We start from the raw sequence: 23,838 nt of genomic DNA on the forward strand, positions 1-23,838 counted from the left end.
GTATGAGAGAGGGGGTGAGAGGAAGAGGCTGACGGACCGACAGACAGAGAGAGACCGACAGAGAGAGACTGACAGAGAAAGAGACTGACCGACAGACAGAGAGATATTTTCTAACCAGAAAGGAATTTACACATCTGAGCATGCTCTGTTGCTAAAACACGGAACCGTCACCGGCATCCGTCATTTGACAGATTGGACGGATTGAGGCGCCCATAGGCTTACATTTTAACCAACGACGGATGCTGACGGAATCCTGCGCACTGCGTTTTTTCGACGCTACAAAAAACGTTGCATTCTGCGTTGCTTCCGCCCGGCGGTCAGTCATTCCATGACTGATCAGTCGCATAGCGGATGCAATGCAGGGCCATGAGTCGCAATCCGTTGTTAATACAAGCCTATGGAAAAAAAACTGAATCCTGCAAATTATTTTGCAGGATGCAGTTGTTTCTCTAAGCGACGGATTGTGATTGATGGAAAAAGACGGAAGTGTGAAAGCGGCATAAGTAGGGCTGGTGAGTAAAGTGCGCGCCCCAATGAACATGAAAATGAAGCTTCAAAAGTAGATTTCTCGCCAATACCCCGATGAAATTCTACAAGAAAGCTATGAATGTTACATGCGTTAAAGGGGAATTCCCATCCCCAATATCCTATCCTATCCCAATATGTATTATTAGCAAATACCTCCAAAGCATAGCATTGCCCCTGCCTTCTTTGACCCCTCTTCACCACCCCCTGGTAAGCTTTTTTAATTTTAAGACGCACCCCTCATTTTCCTCCCAAAGTTTTGAGAGGAAAAGGGCGTCTTATAATCCAAAAAATATGGTATATACAGAAGTTATTTTCAAGAAGGTTGGACTTTTCAAAAAAGTAGGAATCAAAATCGCTGGACGAATCATTAACAATCTTAAATATGCAGATGATACAACATTATAATAGCAACAAGCATAGATAGAATGAAGGGTTTATTACTGAGTGTCAAGATGGAAAGCTCAAACATGGGACTCCTACTCAATACAAAGAAGACAAAGATATGGACTATGGCCAGGTATGACCGGGGCACATCTGAGATGGACGGCGACAAACTGGAAGGTGTAAAGGACTTCAACCTGCTCAGATCAATGATCACTCAAGATGCAGCGATGACACCAGAAGTCAATGGGAGAGTAGCTATGGGGAAAAACAATGAAGTAACTCGATAAAATCCTCAAATCAAGGAACATTTCACTGGTGATGAAGACATGGCTCATATACTGTATAGTCTGGACTTTTCTGCAGTCACATATGGATGAGAAACCAGGACAATAAAAAATCAAAACAGAAGAATAAACGCCTTTAAAATGTGGTGCTGGAGAAGGATCTTATCAATACCATGGATGGCAACAAGAACAAACAAATCAATTTTGGAACAAATCAAGCCAGACACGTCACTAGAAGCAAGGATCACCAAGCTATGACTTGCCTACTTTGGACACATATGAAGAGAGCAATCACTGGAGAAGGACATCACGGTGAGAAGAATAGAAGAAACAAAGCGAAAAGGAAGACCAGCAACCTGATGGCTTGATACTATCAAGATAACAGCAGAGAAGACCCTGGTGGCCCTGTCTAGGTTTTGCACAAGATCGATTTCCCTACAAAGCATTTCTCCATCAAGTTGACATGGCTTGAGATCGAGATGAAGGCCGTTAAAAAATTTATAAGGACCCCCCACCAGAGACTATGCATTTTCCATACCTAGTGCCCTCCATCTTGCTGCCACTGCTTCCCTCTGGTGGATATTCAGCTCTCCACAATCACTGGAGTTCGTGTCCTGACTTGTATCTACTACCCTGGAAGAGCCGCTGAGTCCTGTGATTGGCTGCAGCGCTCATATGCACTATAGTCATGATGTCACCACTGCAGCCTGTAAAAAGACCTGAGCGGCATCAAAGAGACAGCGCTAGAGTGGGGGAGGGTGAGCATCAGTGTGATCATTATTCACAATATACGCAAGACTGTAGAAGAAAGGAAAATATTCCTGGTCAACCCCGTTAATGGATTTTAGGGTCTGAGGCAAGGGTCATGTGCACTATGCCCGATTTAAGGTCTTTATGTTGGGGGGCATTTGCTGGTATGGCCATATGAAGGGGGCATACAACCATAAACCTCGTGTGCATACAGACAACAAGGGTGTGTATAGCGCAGCCTCAGACATTGACCTTGTCCATACACAGCAGGCGCCGGCTGTGGTATACTGCCAGCATTTACCTCCACAGCAGTGATCGTAAGCACATAGAGATGGACGCTGCTGCCAATCACTGACAGCAGCACTAAAATGATCTGGGTGGTGGTGTGCCTGCTGCTGGGCGCACATAGATGGACGCTGCTGCCAATCACTGACAGCAGTATTAAAATGATCAGGCTGGTTGTGTGTCTGCTGCTGGGCGCACATAGATGGACGCTGCTGCCAATCACTGACAGCAGTATTAAGATGATCAGGCTGGTGGTGTGCCTGCTGCTGGGCGCACATAGATGGACGCTGCTGCCAATCACTGACAGCAGTATTAAAATGATCAGGTTGGAGGTTTGCCTGCTGCTGGGCGCATATAGACGCTGCTGCCAATCACTGACTGCAGCATTAAAATGATCAGGCTGGACGTTTGCCTGCCGCTGGGCGCACATAGACGCTGCTGCCAATCATTGACTTCAGCATTAAAATGATCAGGCTGGAGATTTGCCTGCCGCTGGGCGCACATAGATGGACGCTGCTGCCAATCACTAACAGCACAATTAAAATGATGTGGCTGGCAGTGTGCCAGCAGCTGAGCATCGCAAAACACTGCAACGATATCCCATCGTGTATGTAGCAAAAATGGCCTCAATAAATACAATAGGGAAAAACAAGCCCTCATACGGCTGTAGGGGGAAACAAAGTTAAAAAAAAAAGTTATGGCTCTTGGAAAGAAAGGAGGTAAATAACAAAAGCGCAAAAATAGAAAAAAACGGAAAAAAACAACGACACGGTCACGGTCATAGACTGTTTTTCCGCTCATAATGTTGTTCCCGGGTGTCCAGTAATAACTGAGGAGCAGGCGGAGACCGGAGCACTGTGCGACTTCACCACCAGAGAGCGCTCCACTAGTCAAATAGCGAAATGCACCCAAGACCGAGCAGCCGGCGTTAGCCAATCACAGTAGTGACCTGCTAAACGGCCACATATCACGTGACGTCCACAGATAGTAATACTGAGCTGCCTAGCTCTGCGCCCCTCCTACTTCTCAGGCTCCACCCCTCCTCAGTACGCAGTATTTATTCTCACCCCTAGAGCTTCCCCTTCTCCCCCGGGTTGGTCTCCACTGTATCCGCCATTTTTGTTGTCACTACGTTATCAGTTATTACCAGCATTGGTCTTCAACAAAATGCCGTCATGGGCGCACACTGTGTGGATTAGCAGCCGGTCTGTTCTGAAAGCAGCTCCAGTGTTTTGAAGTGCAATATTATTACCGGGACTTGACTGCTGGAGGAGTGATTGCAGGACGGGTGGTAGGTATGTGCCGTATATATTGTATAGTCTATGCACCTGGCAGCAGTGTACAAATAATGAGGAGCAAGTGTCAGAAAGCTGACATAGAAAACTAAGCTGTAGGATTATAGTCCCAGCAAACCTAGGACTAGATATAGGTATAACAGGAGACGGGGGTCCCAGACCATATTACTGCAGCCCCTACATAATTCCAGCTATCGCTGTCTATGTGCCGCCCCTGCAGCAGTCGAACCGCTCGGATCCGGGGGTCGCTGTGGCTCGAGGATCTCCGGACCCGGGGGCTCACGGCCACTTCAAATGAAAAGGGGGGATTTATAGGGGAGTGAGAGTTTGTGACGCCACCCGTGGTTCGCGGTAAGGGGAGTACCCGGGGGAGATGGAGTGGGACAGCCAGATGACATTCCCTCCACGGGTAGGGGAGGCCCCGGGACTCTGGATGGTGGAGGTGTAGGGGAGTGGTGCAGATTGGAAGCAGGGGAGGACAGCGTACGCACTCAGGCAGTGTTGCCACCGCAAAGCAGACTCTGACACATAAGTAAACCAAGTCTCTGGGTGCCGCTGCCACTTCAGGGGAGCTCGTCCGGGAGTCCGCTCCCGTTGGTATTGCTGATAATTTGTATCTTGCCTCCATGCACTGTATTTTAGATGTTCTGAGTGTCCCCTATACTTGAAGCTGTCGGGGGCCCACTCCATACTGTTAAGTAGGGAAGCTGTGTTCTCGATTGTCTGACACTTGGGATTTCAGTGGGCCGCATAAGCTGGAAAGCTCTATCCCCCTCGTTGTGTTGATGCCTTCGATCTCTGAGCTCTTGGGGAAATTTCATAAAGAGACTGTCCTCCACAGGTGAATTATCAGGTTGCGTGAAGCTACTCCCTGATCTAGGGTCCAGTACCCTGTCGTGCTCTGTACCGGTTCGGTTACTAGGTACTCCGGTGCCAACCGTTCCCCAAAACTAAGCCTGACACCTTTCTCCAATACCCTGCAACCAGGTCTCCTGCTCCTCCTGTCTCGGGCCACCGTCTGCGACCTAGCCAACATCTCCCAGGGAGCTCCAACTCCCCCAGCTCCTCACTCTCTGAGGGCTACCCCTCTTTTGACTCTGCTCCTCCCACCAGTCTGCCTGACCCCTAGGTGGGTGGCCCTGTTCCAGCTAGAACACCCACTGGCGTGCCTGACGGTGTGATGTGAGGTGTGACTAAGATTTGCATGCTGATGGAGTAAAACCAAACGTTAGGATCCCAGAACCATGGGTGGTTGAGCTCTGCACCAGAAGGAAAGACGTGCAGTTCCCTGTGACACCCTGACTAGTTCAGGGGCGTCACCTCTATAATAGTGTACTGCACGAGGCCTTCAGATTTTGCAGAAGAGTCATAGTTTTGATAATTTCATAAATTCCCAGTGCAGTAAAATAGATAAAAAAAAATCCCCCAAGCTTTAAAAAACAACCCAAAAAAACAACAACAATCATGAAGTTATTTAAAAAAAAAAAAAAAGAACTCAAAAAGGGGGGAAAAAAACGCTCACCTCTGCAGGAGCAAGCCTGTGTAAGTCCTCCAAATGAATATCCTGGGTCCCAGCACGGTTCTCAGCAGCCAGCCGTATGGTAACATGAAACAGGAAAAGGGAGGAAGGATCCAGCTCAGACTCCAAGGATTAAATAAAACTTAGACTTTTATTTCATCTTGTAAAAATAGTTATCCAAATAGGTATTCTGGCACTGGCTTGGTCACACCGACAGATGGCAGATGTGTAACACACAACGCGTTTCAGCGGAACGCCTTCTTCAAGTCATTAACCTGAAGAAGGCGTCCCGCCGAAACGCGCTGTGTTTCTGCCATCTGTCAGTGTGATCAAACCGGTGCCATAACACCTATTTGGATAACTATTTTTACAAGATGAAATAAAAGTCTAAGTTTTATTTAATCCTTCGAGTCGAGCTGGATCCTTCCTCCCTTTTCCTATTTCATGTTAAAAATTAAGACTTTATCTTTCTATGGTTAGGTGAATGTGTCTCATACCATTTCAGTCGTAGGGACTGTGCTATTGATGTCTTCAGTCATTGTCAATCAACATCAGTCATGCTGTTTTTAACTTAAATCATGCCCCCCTCCTACCCATTAGAAATGATTGCCGTGTTTGCCACGATGTGTGGTGAAACTCCGTCCACAGCTCAATCACTCAGGGAGACTGGGTCCCGCCTCGGTAATGTCAGGTCACCTTCCAATTCTGGAAGTTGAAGTGACATCACCAGACATCAGAAGTCACTGCAGCCCAGGTCATGTGATGGGGATGAGCGGGACAGCAATAGCGCCACTCACAGGCAGAATGGACAACAGAAGGCATTTAGAAAAAGCCTTCTGTCTCAGCTTTTCATCGATGTGGCCCCTATGCTTTGTAGTGGACCAGTCCTTTAAGGATGAGCCATTTTGTTTCTTATTGCTAGAAGAGCTAAGTAAAATAGAAGCCTGAAACCTCCCCCCCTAAGGCGGCTTTCACACTACGTTTTTTTAACATGCGTCATGAACGTTTTTTAACGCAAAAACGGATCCAGTGCAAATGCGTTTTCATTTCAATGCATTTGCAATGGACTCGCGTCAACATGCGTTCACCTGCGTTTGTGTGCGTTATAGTGAGGATCCAGCGACTTGCAGTTTTTTAACTTTTTTCAAAAACACTACTTGTAGCATTTTTGAGCTGTGTCCAAATACTGTTTTTCACTGGATTCTGACTATACTGCACGCAAACGCATGTGAACGCTGGCATGCTGATAGACAGGATCCTGCTTACTCTACTGAGCATGCCCAGAAACCAGCCTGGCGTGATCAGTCCCTCTCTGCCCCTCCCCTCTCTGCCCCTCCCCTCTCTGACCCTCCCCTCTCTGACCCTCCCCTCTCTGACCCTCCCCTCTCTGACCCTCCCCTCTCTGACCCTCCCCTCTCTGACCCTCCCCTCTCTGACCCTCCCCTCTCTGACCCTCCCCTCTCTGACCCTCCCTCTCTATGGTGTGATCCATGAAACACGTACCAGAAAAACACGGACATTTAGAAAAAGATAAAAGCTTTTTATACTCTCCTTCTCCAGCGACGCTGTGTTCAGCCTCTGCTGCCTCCTCCTTCCAGCCCGGCTTGTTACTCTCATGCATATTCATTTATGCAGCGAGCAGCCGACCCGGAAGTAGCTGCAGCTGGGGCGGAAACACAGCAGAGTCAAAGAGTTCAGCACCACGGACAGCAGGAGTGGGGACAGGTGAGTATACGTCCATGTGCAATCACGGATGATGAACACAGATAGCACATGGATAACCCACGTGTGCCATGAATCACGGCACACAGAGGGACATATGCGTTTTTTACACATCAGTGAAAAATGTCTGTTTTTCACTGGCGTGTGAAATAGGCCTAACACTTTTATTTTTGCTCTGTGATTACTTTCTAGAATTCTCTATTAAGGTGCGTCTGACAGTAGATTTCACAGTTATCTGTATGCATTAATAAGTCTTAGACCTGATGATCCGTCTGTGCTGAGTTTGAAGATCCTGATATTAAAATTAGCCTTTTATGAGTCCATTTGTAGCTGCATATTTTAATACCAAGTGGTAAAACTTTTAAAAACATTAGAAAGCCATCCTGATTTGGATTTTCCAAGAAAATATACCATCTGGTATAAGAAATCTTTTTACTAATATACAGTACAGACCAAAAGTTTGGACACACCTTCTCATTCAAAGAGTTTTCTTTATTTTCATGACTCTGAAAATTGTAGATTCACATTGAAGGCATCAAAATTATGAATTAACACATGTGGAATGAAATACTTAACAAAAAAGTGTGAAACAACTGAAAATTTGTCTTACATTCTAGGTTCTTCAAAGTAGCCACCTTTTGCTTTGATTACTGCTTTGCACACTCTTGGCATTCTCTTGATGAGCTCGGTGAGAACGGCTGTGGAGCTGCACTGGCTGCACGCCCTCTGCTGCTGTGACCCGGGGAGGGAGATTCTTTGCACCCACACTCCTCACTCCTAGAAAATGGGGGACACGTTCTTTTTTTTTTTTGTTTATTTTTTTCTTCTACTTTTATTACTGACAGTTGGTGATGTCGGGTATCTGATAGACGCCATGACATCACAAACTGCTGGGCTTGATGTCAGGTGACATTAAACATCTGGTATCAACCCCATTTATTACCTTGTTTGCCACCGCACCAGGGCACAGGATGAGCTGGGGCGAAGCGCCAGGATTGGCGCATCTAATGGATGCGCCACTGCTGGGGCAGCTGCGTCCTGCTATTTTTAGGCTGAGAAGGGCCAATAACGATGGACTTTCCTGCTCTGAGAATACCAGACCACAGCTGTCCGCTTTACCTTGGCTGGTGAACCAATTTTGGGGGAACCCCATTTTTTTTTATTATTATTTATTTATAAATTATAAAAAAGAGCCTGGGGGCCCTCCAAATTGGATCCCCAACCAAGGTAAAGCTGCCAGCTGTGGTCTACAGGCTGCAGCCATCTGGTTTACCCAAGCTGGCTATCAAAATGGGGGGACCCACGTTGTTTTTTTTTGTTGTTGTTTTTTTTTTTACTTATTTATTTTTTTGGCTAAATACAAGGCTAGGCACCCTTTAGTGCCACATGAAAATCACTAAAGAGTGCCAGATTAGAATATGCAGGGAGGTGGGACCTTATATATGTGTTTGACATCGGTCTGCCTGTCTATCTATCCATCTATAATTTTTTTTCTATCCATCTATAATTTTTTATCTATCCATCTATAATTTTTTATCTATCCCTCTATCTATCTGTCCCTCTATCTGTCCCTCTATCTGTCCCTCTATCTGTCCCTCTATCTGTCCCTCTGAGGGATAGAGGGATGGATAAATAATGGATAGAGGGATGGAGGGATAGAGGGATGGATAAATAATGGATAGAGGGATGGAGGGATAGAGGGATGGATAAATAATGGATAGAGGGATGGAGGGATAGAGGGATGGATAAATAATGGATAGAGGGATGGAGGGATAGAGGGATGGTTAAATAATGGATAGAGGGATGGAGGGATGGTTAAATAATGGATAGAGGGATGGAGGGATGGTTAAATAATGGATAGAGGGATGGAGGGATGGTTAAATAATGGATAGAGGGATGGAGGGATAGATGGATGGATAATGGATAGAAGGATGATAGAAAGAAGATAGCTTTTATTTGTGATGTATATAGATAGATGGATAGATAGATGATAGCTTTTATTTGTGATGTATGTGTTCCCCTCCCGCCCCCAACAGTATGTGTGATGGAGCAGTGACGCTGCATGAGCTTGGATCTGAGTTCTCGCAGGGTTACTGACGGTCAGTGACGTCACTCTGAGTTGTGCTTTACGGCAGCACTGAAGTTCTCGCGAGCGGTAATGTATTAACATCACCGACCGTGAGAAATGACCTGGAGTTACCCCTGCAGCGTCATTCATGGAATGAGGCTGCATTGAGCACTCACAGAAGTCGCTGAATCACTGTGGATTACGCCGGACCTGGATATTTGGGGGGTTAATAAAGTGGTGACAGAGGGGCTTTTTGGTGTTTTGTGTTTATTTACTTTACTTACAGATTAGTGATGGCGTGTCATAGACGCTGCCATTACTAATCTTGGACTTAGTGGCAGCTATAAGCTGCTATTAACTCCTTATTACCTTGTTTGCCACTACATCACGGTAACACGCCGGGACTGCCGCATCTAATTGATGCAACATTCTCGGCGCAGCAGTGGGCTAATATTCTCGGCTGCGAGAGGTGGGCCGTAACCATGGCCCTCGCCCTCCCCAGCCTGAGAATACCGTCCCGCTGCTGTGTGCTTACCTCGGCTGGGTATCATTTATCATTGGGGGGGGGGACCGCACGTTGTTTTACATTATTTATTTATTTATTTATTTATTTATTTTACTACACGATATAGACCCGCCCACCAGCAGCTGTGATTGGTTGCAGTAAGACAGCTGTCACTCAGTGTGGGGGCGTGTCTGGCATGTGTGACTGCAACCAGTCATAGGCCCCGGTGGGTGGGGGAAGCAGGGAATACGAGATGGAGTATTGTGCGGCCGGCATTTCCAAAGCTGGAGCACCCGCCACAGTGTGACAGCCGTGCAGTGCCGCGATTGTGATTGGTGTGTAAGAAAGAGAGAGGAAGAGACCGACTGACCATAATGGCCGCTGGCCTATATAGCCCCTATGACGCTGTGCGGCCAAGCCAATCACAGTAACACCACAACAAAGATGGCTGCGGCGTTACTGTGAGGGCAAGCAACGTCAGATGTGTTCATTTGCTGGAAAAAGGCGCCAGGAAGTCAGAAATGAAAATTAAAGTATCAAAGTGAATACCATATTAGCCATCAGATAGCGAATACCTCGAATACCCCATTATCTGCCGGATACCGAATAGTGGCAAATACATTCACTCATCCCTAGTGCTGATACATCTGAAAATTCACATTGCGGTGCAGGATAACGTCACACAGTAATTGTCAGGTGGCCCTATAGAGTTGTTTGGAGGTGAAATGTGCACCAATATAAGCGATTTTGTACTGTGCTCACTTTTTTTTTTTTTTTTTGCTTGTACCACAGGCTCCTAATGAGCAGGATGGAGGCCTTGCTACAAGGAATGCAGGAGAAGAAGATGGGGTGAGTGTAACACAATTTAAGAGATTGTACCAAGTATTTAAGTTACCCCCTCCAACCTGTGTGGCCTCACTGGAAAGTGACGTAGCCTAAATAGACCAAACTTTTGGTGCAGATTTCTGCCACAGAGCTAATAGCTGGATGCGCACACTATAAATATCAGACAGCCTTAAAGGGAACCAAACATCAGGATTTTCATGTATAAGGTGCAGCCAGTGCAGTACTGGCACTATCAGGCACATTATGTACATACCATTAGTGGGCAGCTCGGGTGTTTAGGCAGTGAAATCCAACTTTATAAAGTTTGAAAATTCGTGCACTTTTTTTTTTTTTTGACGTGTGCACCTCTCTTCTAATGTCCGGGGGTGTTATGGACGTTTATCCCTGCCTCCCCCCGCCGCCTGTTCCTCCCTCACTGGCCGTATGTAAATTTCTCTCTTCAGAAACATGGCGCCGGTGATAAGCGTTATGCGCAGCTGCCAACTCCGGCGCCATGTTTCTGAAGCCCGCTGTACTTAGTATTTTGGAGGAGAGGGCGGCGCATGCGCCCTCGCTTCTTCAGATCGCGTTGTGACCGCGGGAGCGCGCGTGGTCACAACAGGACTGCAGAACAGATGATGAGAGGACGCGATTGCAGCTAATCAGGGTAAGATCAGCTGTTCTGCAGTTCTGTTGTGACCACGCGCGCTCCCACAGTCACAACGCGATCTGAAGAAGCGAGGGCGCATGCGCCGCCCTCTCCTGCAAAATACGAAGTACAGCGGGCTTCAGAAACATGGCGCCGGGGATAAGCGCTATGCGCAGGTGCCAACTCCGGCGCCATGTTTCTGAAGAGAGAAATTTACATACGGCCAGTGAGAGGGAGGAACAGGCGGCGGGGGGGCAGAGATACAAGTGCATAACACGCCTGGACATTAGCAAAGAGGTGCACACGTCAATCAAAAAGTGCACACAAGTTGGATTTCACTGACTAAACACCCGAGCTGCCCCCTAATGGTATGTACACACTGTGCCTGATAGTGCCAGTGCTGCACTGGCTGCACCTTATACATGAAAATCCTGATGTTTGGTTCCCTTTAAAGGGAACCTGTCAGGTCCCTGGTGCTCTAACCTACAAGCAGGGTGATGTGTGGCCTAGAAACCTGTTCCTACCCATCCCTGTGTTGTAATAGTGTTTAATATGAATGTATAAAAATGTTTTATTACTTACATGTTCCGTATGTAAATGAGCAGAGACACTAGCCCCCCGGGCATCGCATCGCCCTGTGGGCATTTGCATGTTTTCCGTGGTATCACGCCCTTGTGGGTGTGATACCATAAAATTACATGAGCGACGTCCCCGTCGCTCCTTGAGATCCCGCGTGTGCGCACTTACCATTCCCGCAACCTTGGTAGCCGGGTGCTTGCTTTTTGGCTTTAGACGTGCACTGCACATGCTCAGAAGACTCCTGCGGTTCCAGTCATGCGCTGTCTCGGCTGTTTACTTGCCGGCTTCAGACGCGCTCAGACATTGCACATATGGCAAAGATCAGTTGCACTTCAGAATTTTTAATAATATAAATCTTTTATTATATAGAAAACGTAAAAAAAATAGAAAAGACAAATAAAAACATCTACAAATGTGCACATTGCACCACAATTTGTTAACTAGGCCAAAATCTGGCACTGGGATACAACCCATATGATCAGTATGATAAACATCAGAGCCATGTATACAGTGAAGGAAATAAGTATTAGATCCCTTGCTGATTTTGTAAGTTTGTCCACTGACAAAGACATGAACAGTCTATAATTTAAGGTTAAGTTCAATTTAACAGTGAGAGACAGAATATCCAAAATAAAATCCTGAAAATCACATTGTATAAATTATATGAATTTATTTGCATTTTGCAGAGAGAAATAAGTGTATCATTCCTCTGGCAAACTAGACTTAATAGCAAAACCCTTGTTGGCAAGCACAGCAGTCAGACGTTTTTTGTAGTTGATGAGATTTGCGCACTTGTCAGGAGGAATTTTGCTCCACTTCTCTTTGCAGATCATCTCTAAATCATTAAGATTATGAGGCTGTCGCTTGACAACTCAGAGCTTCAGCTCCTCCATAAGTTTTTTATGGGATTAAGGTCTGGAGACTGGCTAGGCCACTCCATAACCTTAATGTGCTTCTTTTTGAGCCACTCCTTTGTTGCCTTGGCTGTATGTTTTGGGTCATTGTCGTGCTGGAAGATAGAGCCACAACTCCTTTTTAATGTTGTGGCGGAGTAAAGGAGGTTGTCACTTAGGATTTTACGGTACATGGCTCCATCCATTGTCCCATTGATGCGGCGAAATAGTCCTGTGCCCTTAACAGAGAAACACCCCCAAAACATAATGTTTCCACCTCCATGTTTGACAGTGGGGATGGTGTTCTTTGGGTTATAGGCAGCATTTCTCTTCCTCCAAACATGGCGAGTTCAGTTAAGGCCAAAGAGCTCAATTTTTGTCTCATCTGACCCCAGCACTTTCTCCCAATCACTCTTAGGCTCTGTGCGCACTGGGAAATGAAATTTCCTTGCGTAAATTCCGCATGCTCTCAAAGATTACCGCACCCGCGGTAAAAAAACGCGGGAAACCGCACCCGAAAACCGCATGCGGTTTGCCGCGGTTTGCTGCAGTTTTACCGCGGTATTGTTTGCGGTATTGCCGCGGTTTTGCCGCGTGCAGGTTGGGATGTGCTTTATTGCATTCAATGCAATAAAGCACATTGAAGAAAAAAAAAAAAAAAAATACATTTAATTCTGATAGTAGATAGACAGAAGAATAGATAGAGGGATAGATAGATAGATAGACAGACAGATAGAGGGATAGATATTGGACAGATCGCTGCATTTCCCACGGTCGGCAGTGAGTTCACATTACCGGCCGTGGGAAATGACCGGTAATTACCTCTGCTGTCTGCTGCTTTCATTCAGCAGTGTCTGTGTCAATCGCGGCTGGATGGAAGCAGTGCAGGACGTCGGACCTGTGGATTACGCCGGAGCTTTGTTTGGGGGGGGTTAATAAAAGGGTGAACGAGGCTTGTTGGTTTTATTTAAAATAAAGGATTTTTCGGTGTCTGTGTTTTTTTCACTTTACTTACGGGTTGATCATGTCAGCTGTCACATAGACGCTGCCATGATCAAGCCTGGGGTTAATGGCGGTGGTCCCCCCATCACCATTAACCCCTTGTATTACCTTGCCACCACTGCTACACGGTGGCAAGAAGAGCCGAGGACACTCCCGTTGCTGCCACATATTGCATGCGACAGTGCCGGGGCAGCTGCGGCTGATATTCTCGGCTGCGGGAGGGAGAGTGAGGCGGGGGACATTAACCCTGCCCCTCGCCCTCCCCAGCCTGAGAATACCGGGCCGCCGCTGTGTGCTTACCTCGGCTGGAAGGTAAATATGCAGCGGAGCCCACGTTCTTTTTTTTCTATATTTCCGTTTGCTTTCTATGTGTGTTCTATGTGTCTGTGTCTGTGTTCTGTGTCTGTGATGTGTGTGTCTGTGATGTGTTTGTGTTTACTCTCTGCTTTGCTTCCTCTTCCTGTAATGACATCACTTCCCTGCAAAACCGCAGACAAGCGATGCACATTACCGGAGGTAAACCGCGAAATACCGCAGGGAATAACGCAGGAAAACGCAGTGAACCGCACAGAATTTGCTGCCTGCGTTATTCCCTGCGGGTTTTTATGATTAACATTGGAGTCAATGGAGTGAAATCCCGCAGCGACGTGCGGAAAAGAAGTGACATGCACTTGTTTTTGCTGCGGGATTCCCGCAGCAAAACATGCAGCTGTCAAATTCCGCCTAGTGCGCACAGGATTTTTTTTCTCCATAGGATTTGCTGGTGATTCACTGCAGAGATGTTATGAACATTTTCTGCAGCGAAACATGCAGCAAATCCGCGGAAAATCCGCGGCAAAATCCGGTAAGTGCGCACATAGCCTTAGAATCATCCAAGTGTTCATTGGCAAACTTCAGATGGGCCGGCTGCACATGGGCCTTCTTGAGCAATGGGACTTTGCGGGCACTGTAGGATTTTAATCCTTTACGGCTTAATGTGTTACCAATGGTTTTCTTGATGACAGAGGTCCCAGCTGCCTTGAGATCACTAACAAGTTCTCTCAGTGTAGTTTTAGGCTGTTCTCTCACCTTCCTCATGATCCTGGATACCCCATGAGGTGAGATATTGCATGGTGCCTCAGATCGATGTCGATTGACAGTCATTTTGTATTACTTCCATTTTCTTACTATTGCACCAACAGTTGTTTTCTTCTCACCCAGCGTCTTACTTATGGTTCTGTAGCCCATTCCAGCCTTCTGCAGGTCTATGATCTTGTCCCTGACATCCTTAGAAAGCTCTTTGGTCTTGTCCATGTTGTAGAGGTTAGAGTCTGACTGAGTGTATGGACAGGAGTCTTTTATACAGGTGACAATTTAAGACGGCTGTCTGTACTGCAGGTAACAAGATGATTAGGAACATCTAAGTGTCTGTAGGAGCCAGATCTCTATAATGGTTGGTAGGGGATCAAATACTTATTTCTCTCTGCAAAATTCAAATAAATTTATATAATTTTTAAAATGGGATTTTCTGGATTTTATTTGTGATATTCTATCTCTCACTGTTAAAATTAACCTACCCTTAAAATTATAGTCTGTTCATGTCTTTGTCAGTGGGCAAACTTACAAAATCAGCAAGGGATCAAATAAATATTTCCTTCGCTGTATATAATGGATAGGAGAAATAGATTTAAATAGAGACTACCCCTAAAATGATGTCAAGTAGTATTGAGTAAGGATAAAATGTACAATACAGACAATTTAGGCTGCTTTCACACTACGTTTTTTTAACATGCGCCCTGAACGTTTTTTTGCTGCAAAAGCGGATCCTCTTTTTTCCAAAGAGAAACGCATGCTAACACATGTGATGCATGTGTTCTTTTACAGGATCCTGTCACTTGAAATTATGGGCGGGTATAGGAGTTATGTGATCGGGAGTGAGGGGAACTGAACGTGATAGACTGGAAATTCAGAATTCAGAGGTAGAGGAGAGGGGAGGAGAGGAGAGGGAGGGAGAGGAAGGGAGAGGAGAGGGAGATATGGAGAGGAGAGAGAGAGAGAGAAAAAAAGAGAGAGAGACACTACCGCCCCCATCATCGCCGCACAAACGCATACACTACCGCCCCCATCATCACTTCACACACACCGGCACTACCTTAGTTACGTGACCGCTGACAGCGTGATTCACTTCAGTTGCTCTGTGGAGATCACAGTGAGCGGCGGTGTTCTACTGCCACTCCTGTCAGCTTCCGATGTAGCAGAGCTGGAAGCGTCGTGGGACCTCTGTGGATAACGTCGGACCTGGTATTTGGGCATTTTAATAAAGTGGTGAAAGAGGGTGTTTTTTGTTTTTTTTTTTTGTCTTTTATTCCAAATAAAGAATTTTTCGGTGTTTGTTTTTATTTACTTTCACTTACAGGTTAATCATTGGGGGTGTCTCATAGACGCCTGCCATGATTAACCTAGGACTTAATGGCAGCTATGGGCTGCCATTAACTCCTTATTACCCCGATTGCCACCGCACCAGGGCAATTCGGGATGAGCCGGGTAGAGTCCCGGGACTGTCGCATCTAATGGATGCGGCAATTCCGGGCGGCTGCTGGCTTATATTTTTAGGCTGGGGGGCTCCCCATAACGTGGCTCCCCATCTTGAGAATACTAATCTTCAGCCGTGTGGCTTTACGTTGGCTGGTATCAAAATTGGGGGGAATCACACTTCGTTTTTTTAATTATTTATTTATTGTACTGCACGATATAGACCCGCCCAACGGCGGCTGTGATTGGTTGCAGTGAGACAGCTGTCACTCAGCGTGGGGGCATGTCTGACTGCAACCAATCATAGGCGCCAGTGGGCGGGGAAGCCGGGAATACGAGATGGAATAATGAGCAGCCAGCATTTTCAAAAGAGGAGAAGCTGCCAGAGCCGTGTGACAGCTGTGCAGCGCCTCGCCGGTGATCAGTCAGTGATCGGTGAGTATGAGAGAGGTAGTGAGAGGGAGAGACTGACAGAGGGAGAGTGAGACTCTGATCATGCCAGGCTGGTTTCTGCCCAACAGGAATCCTGTCGATCAGCATGCCAACGTTCACATATGTTTGCATGCAGTATAGCGAGGATCCAGTGGCAAACAGTATTTGGACACAGCTCAAAAACGCTACAAGTAGCGTTTTTTCAAAAATGTTAAAATACTGCAACTCGTTGGATCCTCACTATAATGCACGCAAACGCATGTGAACGCGCGTCCATTGCAAATGCATTGAAATTAAAACGCATTTGCAGTGAATCCGCTCTTGCAGCAAAAAAACGTTCAGGACGCATGTTAAAAAAACGTAGTGTGAAAGCAGCCTAATTTAGTATGAAAAGTGACACTGCAATAAAGTGCAGAGTTGAGTAAAGTGGCTCAAACCTTAAGCGTCATCAGGGCCGTATTTGCCACTAGGCACCCGTGGTCCCGTGCCTAGGGCGGCACGTTGCGGGGGGGCGGCACTTTCTGGCAGCAAAAAAAAAAAAAAATATATAAATTTTTTTTTTTTTTTTTAAATCCCCGCCCCCCGCCCCTCCCTCCGTTGCACTTCGCTGTGTTGTCGGGGGGGGAGGGGGGCGTTGAGAGGGGGAGGAAAGGCGCACTTCTGCCTCTTTAAATACACGGAGGGCGCCAGGCATAGTGAGCTGATTAACCCCGGAAGTTCCAGCGCCTGCACTTCCGGGTCAGAGGCGCGCGGGCGCGCCAATCAGCTCACTGCCCCGTGCTGCAGCGTCCAATTCTGCAGCTGACACACGCCGCGGAGGAGGACGCGACTGGAGCTGGAGCCAGCCAGAAGAGGATAATAGCAGAGCAGGGCAGCAGGCACCGGAGCAGGTATGCGTAAGGCAGAGCCTAGAATGTATGGGCACCTTACAGGTTAGTTAATGATCGTTGCGATGCCTCTTTTTGGCTGGGGGGAGGCTGGGAAAAGAGAGAGGCTGGGGGGAGGCTGGGAAAAGAGAGAGGCTGGGGGGAGGCTGGGAAAAGAGAGAGGCTGGGGGGAGGCTGGGAAAAGAGAGAGGCTGGGGGGAGGCTGGGAAAAGAGAGAGGCTGGGGGGAGGCTGGGAAGAGAGAGGCTGAGGCTGGGGGGGAGGCTGGGATGAGAGAGAGGCTGGGGGGAGGCTGGGAAAAGAGAGGCTGGGAAAAGAGAGAGGCTGGGGGGAGGCTGGGAAAAGAGAGAGGCTGGGGGGAGGCTGGGAAAAGAGAGAGGCTGGGGGGAGGCTGGGAAAAGAGAGAGGCTGGGAAAAGAGAGGCTGGGGGGAGGCTGGGAAAAGAGAGAGGCTGGGGGGAGGCTGGGAAAAGAGAGAGGCTGGGGGGAGGCTGGGAAAAGAGAGAGGCTGGGGGGAGGCTGGGAAAAGAGAGAGGCTGGGGGGAGGCTGGGAAAAGAGAGAGGCTGGGGGGAGGCTGGGAAAAGAGAGAGGCTGGGGGGAGGCTGGGAAAAGAGAGAGGCTGGGGGGAGGCTGGGAAAAGAGAGAGGCTGGGGGGAGGCTGGGAAAAGAGAGAGGCTGGGGGGAGGCTGGGAAAAGAGAGAGGCTGGGGGGAGGCTGGGAAAAGAGAGAGGCTGGGGGGAGGCTGGGAAAAGAGAGAGAGGCTGGGGGGAGGCTGGGAAAAGAGAGAGGCTGGGAAGAGAGAGGCTGAGGCTGGGGGGAGGCTGGGAAGAGAGAGGCTGAGGCTGGGGGGAGAGGCTGAGGCTGGGGGGGAGGCTGGGGGGGAGAGAGGCTGAGGCTGGGGGGGAGGCTGGAGGAGAGAGAGGCTGAGGCTGGGGGGGAGGCTGGGGGGGAGAGAGAGGCTGAGGCTGGGGGGGAGGCTGGGGGGAGAGAGAGGCTGAGGCTGGGGGGGAGGCTGGGGGGAGAGAGAGGCTGAGGCTGGGGGGGAGGCTGGGGGGAGAGAGAGGCTGAGGCTGGGGGGGAGGCTGGGGGGAGAGAGAGGTTGAGGCTGGGGGGGAGGCTGGGGGGAGAGAGAGGCTGAGGCTGGGGGGGAGGCTGGGGGGAGAGAGAGGCTGAGGCTGGGGGGGAGGCTGGGGGGAGAGAGAGGCTGAGGCTGGGGGGGAGAGAGGCTGAGGCTGGGGGGGAGGCTGGGGGGGGGGAGAGAGGCTGGGGGGGAGGCTGGGGGGGGAGAGGCTGAGGCTGGGGGGGAGGCTGGGGGGGGAGAGAGGCTGAGGCTGGGGGGGAGGCTGGGGGGGGAGAGAGGCTGAGGCTGGGGGGGAGGCTGGGGGGGGAGAGAGGCTGAGGCTGGGGGGGAGGCTGGGGGGGAGAGAGGCTGAGGCTGGGGGGGAGGCTGGGGGGGAGAGAGGCTGAGGCTGGGGGGGAGGCTGGGGGGGGGGAGAGAGGCTGAGGCTGGGGGGGAGGCTGGGGGGGGAGAGAGGCTGAGGCTGGGGGGGAGGCTGGGGGGGGAGAGAGGCTGAGGCTGGGGGGGAGGCTGGGGGGAGAGAGGCTGAGGCTGGGGGGGAGGCTGGGGGGGAGAGAGGCTGAGGCTGGGGGGGAAGCTGGGGGGAGAGAGGCTGAGGCTGGGGGGGAGGCTGGGGGGGAGAGAGGCTGGGGGAGGCTGGGGGGGAGAGAGGCTGGGGGGAGGCTGGGATGAGAGAGAGGCTGGGGGGAGGCTGGGATGAGAGAGAGGCTGGGGGGAGGCTGGGATGAGAGAGAGGCTGGGGGGAGGCTGGGAAAAGAGAGAGGCTGGGGGGAGGCTGGGAAAAGAGAGAGGCTGGGGGGAGGCTGGGAAAAGAGAGAGGCTGGGGGGAGGCTGGGAAAAGAGAGAGGCTGGGGGGAGGCTGGGAAAAGAGAGAGGCTGGGGGGAGGCTGGGAAAAGAGAGAGGCTGGGGGGAGGCTGGGAAAAGAGAGAGGCTGGGGGGAGGCTGGGAAAAGAGAGAGGCTGGGGGGAGGCTGGGAAAAGAGAGAGGCTGAGGCTGGGGGGAGGCTGGGAAGAGAGAGGCTGAGGCTGGGGGGAGGCTGGGAAGAGAGAGGCTGAGGCTGGGGGGAGGCTGGGAAGAGAGAGGCTGAGGCTGGGGGGGAGGCTGGGAAGAGAGAGGCTGAGGCTGGGGGGGGAGGCTTGGAGGAGAGAGAGGCTGAGGCTGGGGGGAGAGGCTGAGGCTGGGGGGGAGGCTGGGGGGAGAGAGAGGCTGAGGCTGGGGGGGAGGCTGGGGGGAGAGAGAGGCTGAGGCTGGGGGGGAGGCTGGGGGGAGAGAGAGGCTGCGGCTGGGGGGAGGCTGGGGGGAGAGAGAGGCTGAGGCTGGGGGGGAGGCTGGGGGGAGAGAGAGGCTGAGGCTGGGGGGGAGGCTGGGGGGAGAGAGAGGCTGAGGCTGGGGGGGAGGCTGGGGGGAGAGAGAGGCTGAGGCTGGGGGGGAGGCTGGGGGGAGAGAGAGGCTGAGGCTGGGGGGAGAGAGAGGCTGAGGCTGGGGGGGAGGCTGGGGGGAGAGAGAGGCTGAGGCTGGGGGGAAGGCTGGGGGGAGAGAGAGGCTGAGGCTGGGGGGAAGGCTGGGGGGAGAGAGAGGCTGAGGCTGGGGGGGGGCTGGGGGGAGAGAGAGGCTGAGGCTGGGGGGAGAGAGAGGCTGAGGCTGGGGGGAGAGGCTGAGGCTGGGGGAGGCTGGGGACAGAGGCTGATGCTGAAGGCGGGGGAGAGAGGCTGCTGCTGGGGGAATGGGAGAGAGGGGCTAATGCTAGAGACAGAGGACAAGGGTTGAGGGATAGTGCAATGACAAAATCGATGGGGGGAGTGTAAGGACTCAGAATGAGAGGGGGGCAGCATTGGGAGCTCATTATGGAGAAGGGGCAGCATGTGTGGGATCAGTATGGAGTGGAGCAATGTAGGGGAGTCAATATCAAGAGTGGGGTAGTGTGTGTGTGGGGGGTGGGGTCTCAGCATAAGCGTTAGTGTGGTGGTCTTAGTATGATGAATGGGGCAGCATGGAGGTGTCATTATGGAAAAGAGTAAGGCAGCATTAGGAGCTCATGGAGAGGGGCAGCATGCATGGGACACTGAGGAGGGGGCAGCATGCATGGGACATTGTGAGGAGGGGGCAGCATGCATGGGACATTGTGAGGATGGAGCAGCATGCATGGGACACTGTGAGGAGGGGGCAGCATGCATGGGACACTGTGAGGAGGGGGCAGCACGCATGGGACACTGAGGAGGGAGCAGCATGCATGGGACACTGTGAGGAGGGGGCAGCATGCATGGGACACTGTGAGGAGGGGGCAGCATGCATGGGACACTGAGGAGGGGGCAGCATGCATGGGACATTGTGAGGAGGGGGCAGCATGCATGGGACATTGTGAGGAGGGGGCAGCATGCATGGGACACTGAGGAGGGGGCAGCATGCATGGGACATTGTGAGGAGGGGGCAGCATGCATGGGACATTGTGAGGAGGGGGTAGCATGCATGGGACACTGTGAGGAGGGGGCAGCATGCATGGAACACTGTGAGGAGGGGGCAGCATGCATGGGACACTGTGAGGAGGGGGCAGCATGCATGGGACACTGTGAGGAGGGGGCAGCATGCATGGGACATTGTGAGGAGGGGGTAGCATGCATGGGACATTGTGAGGAGGGGGCAGCATGCATGGGACATTGTGAGGAGGGGGCAGCATGCATGGGACATTGTGAGGAGGGGGTAGCATGCATGGGACATTGTGAGGATGGAGCAGCATGCATGGGACACTGTGAGGAGGGGGCAGCATGCATGGGACACTGTGAGGAGGGGGCAGCATGCATGGGACACTGTGAGGAGGGGGCAGCATGCATGGGACATTGTGAGGAGGGGGCAGCATGCATGGGACATTGTGAGGAGGGGGTAGCATGCATGGGACACTGTGAGGATGGAGCAGCATGCATGGGACACTGTGAGGAGGGGGCAGCATGCATGGGACACTGTGAGGAGGGGGCAGCATGCATGGGACACTGTGAGGATGGAGCAGCATGCATGGGACACTGTGAGGAGGGGGCAGCATGCATGGGACACTGTGAGGAGGGGGCAGCATGCATGGGACACTGTGAGGAGGGGGCAGCATGCATGGGACACTGAGGAGGGGGCAGCATGCATGGGACATTGTGAGGAGGGGGCAGCATGCATGGGACATTGTGAGGAGGGGGTAGCATGCATGGGACATTGTGAGGAGGGGGCAGCGTGCATGGGGCATTGTGAGGAGGGGGTAGCATGCATGGGACATTGTGAGGATGGAGCAGCATGCATGGGACACTGTGAGGAGGGGGCAGCATGCATGGGACATTGTGAGGATGGAGCAGCATGCATGGGACATTGTGAGGAGGGGGCAGCATGCATGGGACACTGTGAGGAGGGGGCAGCATGCATGGGACATTGTGAGGAGGGGGCAGCATGCATGGGACACTGTGAGGAGGGGGCAGCATGCATGGGACACTGTGAGGAGGGGGCAGCATGCATGGGACATTGTGAGGAGGGGGCAGCATGCATGGGACATTGTGAGGAGGGGGCAGCATGCATGGGACATTGTGAGGAGGGGGCAGCATGCATGGGACACTGTGAGGAGGGGGCAGCATGCATGGGACACTGTGAGGAGGGGGCAGCATGCATGGGACATTGTGAGGAGGGGGCAGCATGCATGGGACATTGTGAGGAGGGGGCAGCATGCATGGGACATTGTGAGGAGGGGGCAGCATGATGTGAGGACAGTACAGATCATATTTCATTGAGGAAGGTGTGGTGGGTATAATTTATAAGGGAGGGCAGTGTGTAGTATATTAGGGGCAGTGTGACAGTCACAGTATATAAGTGGGGACGGTGGGAATATTTTATACTCATGCTATGTTTTGATGTGCCTGTGGTGATCCCCATTGGGGGGGGGGGGTAGTGCCCTTCGTTTCTCATTTATACTTTTTAAAGTGTTTTACAGAGTAGATCTGCCTTAAACAGATGTCGAGTGCGAAAACTCAGTTTTACGTTGTCACTAAGGGGCGCGACCACTTAAAGTGCCTAGGGCAGCACGAAGGCAAAATACAGCCCTGAGCGTCATATTTGAATGAGGACCCCATATGTATTGCCACAGGAGGTGGCCTACCCAGGGGTATGTTTTACACGTATTTTGGGTAGCTCTCCAGTAATATACAGGTGGTGTCTGTTCCATTTATATTTTTATATTCACATATAGCTCAGCAGGGCGCCCCCCTGCCCCAAGGGATGTGATCAATCAGATACCCCGAAAGGTCCTCTGCCTCCGTACAACATTGATGAACATGCTTATTAAACAAGATTATTTTCTTGCTAAAATTTGCATCTTATAGTAAAAAAAAATCCAGTATATTATTTGCTGCCATATATACAGCGCTGGCAAAAATTAAGAGACCACTGCACAGTTTTATAAAAATCATCTTCTCTACATGTCTGTAGCCATTCCATTCCAGTGTCAGTTGAATTTCATCCAGAGCACACCTCATTCTACCTAATGTGCTTCTGATTAGGTGATCACCTGAACCAAATCTTATTTAACGAGGGAAAGTATAAAAAATACTGCTGTGGTCTTCACAATCCTCTTGCAATAGGACAAGCTGGACGGCAAAACAAGTTGTAGGAATATCCCAAAAGTAATAGGAATGAAAAAATAACTTTTAACCATGCCAAAGGAGTTGAAAAGAAAAGTCTTGAGTGAGGAAAATTAAATGCTCAATTCTGGCTTTACTAGCAGAGGGATACAGTGAGCATCATGTTGCCTCCATCCTTAAATTTCTAAGACGGCAGTCCATTACAACAAGGTCAAGCAGCAGACATTGGGGACAACAAAGCTACAGACTGGCAGAGGGCGAAAGCGACTCTCCACTGACCGAGATGACCGTCATCTTATTTGAATGTCACTCAGCAACCACGGGATGACATCAAGTGACCTACAAAAGGAATGGCAAATGGCAGCTGGGGTGAAGTGCCCGGCAAGAACAGTTCATAACAGGCTCCTAGAGGCAGGGCTCAAGTCATGTAAAGCTAGAAAAAAAGTCTTTCATCAATGAGAAGCAAAGAAGAGCCAGGCTGAAGTTTGCCAAAGACCATAAGGATTGGACCATTGAGGACTGGAGTAAGGTAATCTTCTCTGATGAATCTGATTTTCAGCTTTGCCCAACATCTGGTCATCTAATGGTTAGACGGAGACTTGGAGGGGCGTACAAGCCACGGTACCTTGCACCCTCTGTGAAATTTGGTGGAGGATCGGCAATGATCTGGGGATGCTTCAGCAAGGCTGGAATTGGGCAGATTAAACTTTTCGAAGGACGGATGAATCAAGCCACATACAAGGTTATCCTGGAAAAACAGTTATTTCCTTCTGCTCAGGCAATGTTGCCAAACTCTGAGGACTGTTTTTTTCCAGCAGAACAATGTGCCATGCCACACAGCTAGGTCAGTCAATGTGTGGATGAAGGACCACCACATCAAAACCCTGTTGTGGCCAGCTCAAGCTCCAGACCTGAACCCCATTGAACACCTCTGGAATGTAATCAAGAGGAAGATGGATAGTCACAAGCCATCAAATGAAGAACTGCTTACATTTTTGCACCAGGAGTGGCATACGGTCACCCAAAAGCAGTGTGACTGAC

General features: G+C 50.2%; 1 protein-coding gene across 3 annotated transcripts in view; it reads left to right on the top strand.

Annotated features, from left to right (window-relative positions):
- Positions 1-3,245: 3,245 nt before the first annotated feature.
- The window catches only part of CEP63 (centrosomal protein 63), a 109,431-nt gene continuing 88,838 nt past the window's right edge, over positions 3,246-23,838 (top strand). For 2 of the 3 annotated variants that reach the window (XM_075341006.1, XM_075341008.1), the window contains exons 1-2: positions 3,246-3,526; positions 10,133-10,189. In XM_075341006.1, coding sequence (XP_075197121.1) covers positions 10,140-10,189 — 50 coding nt within the window. In that variant the 5' untranslated portion in view covers positions 3,246-3,526; positions 10,133-10,139. The remainder of the gene's footprint in view (positions 3,527-10,132; positions 10,190-23,838) is intronic. The other variant, XM_075341007.1, reaches the window with a different exon arrangement.

This window comes from Anomaloglossus baeobatrachus, chromosome 3 (assembly GCF_048569485.1).
Source record: "Anomaloglossus baeobatrachus isolate aAnoBae1 chromosome 3, aAnoBae1.hap1, whole genome shotgun sequence".
In the NCBI taxonomy this organism is placed as follows: domain Eukaryota; kingdom Metazoa; phylum Chordata; class Amphibia; order Anura; family Aromobatidae; genus Anomaloglossus; species Anomaloglossus baeobatrachus.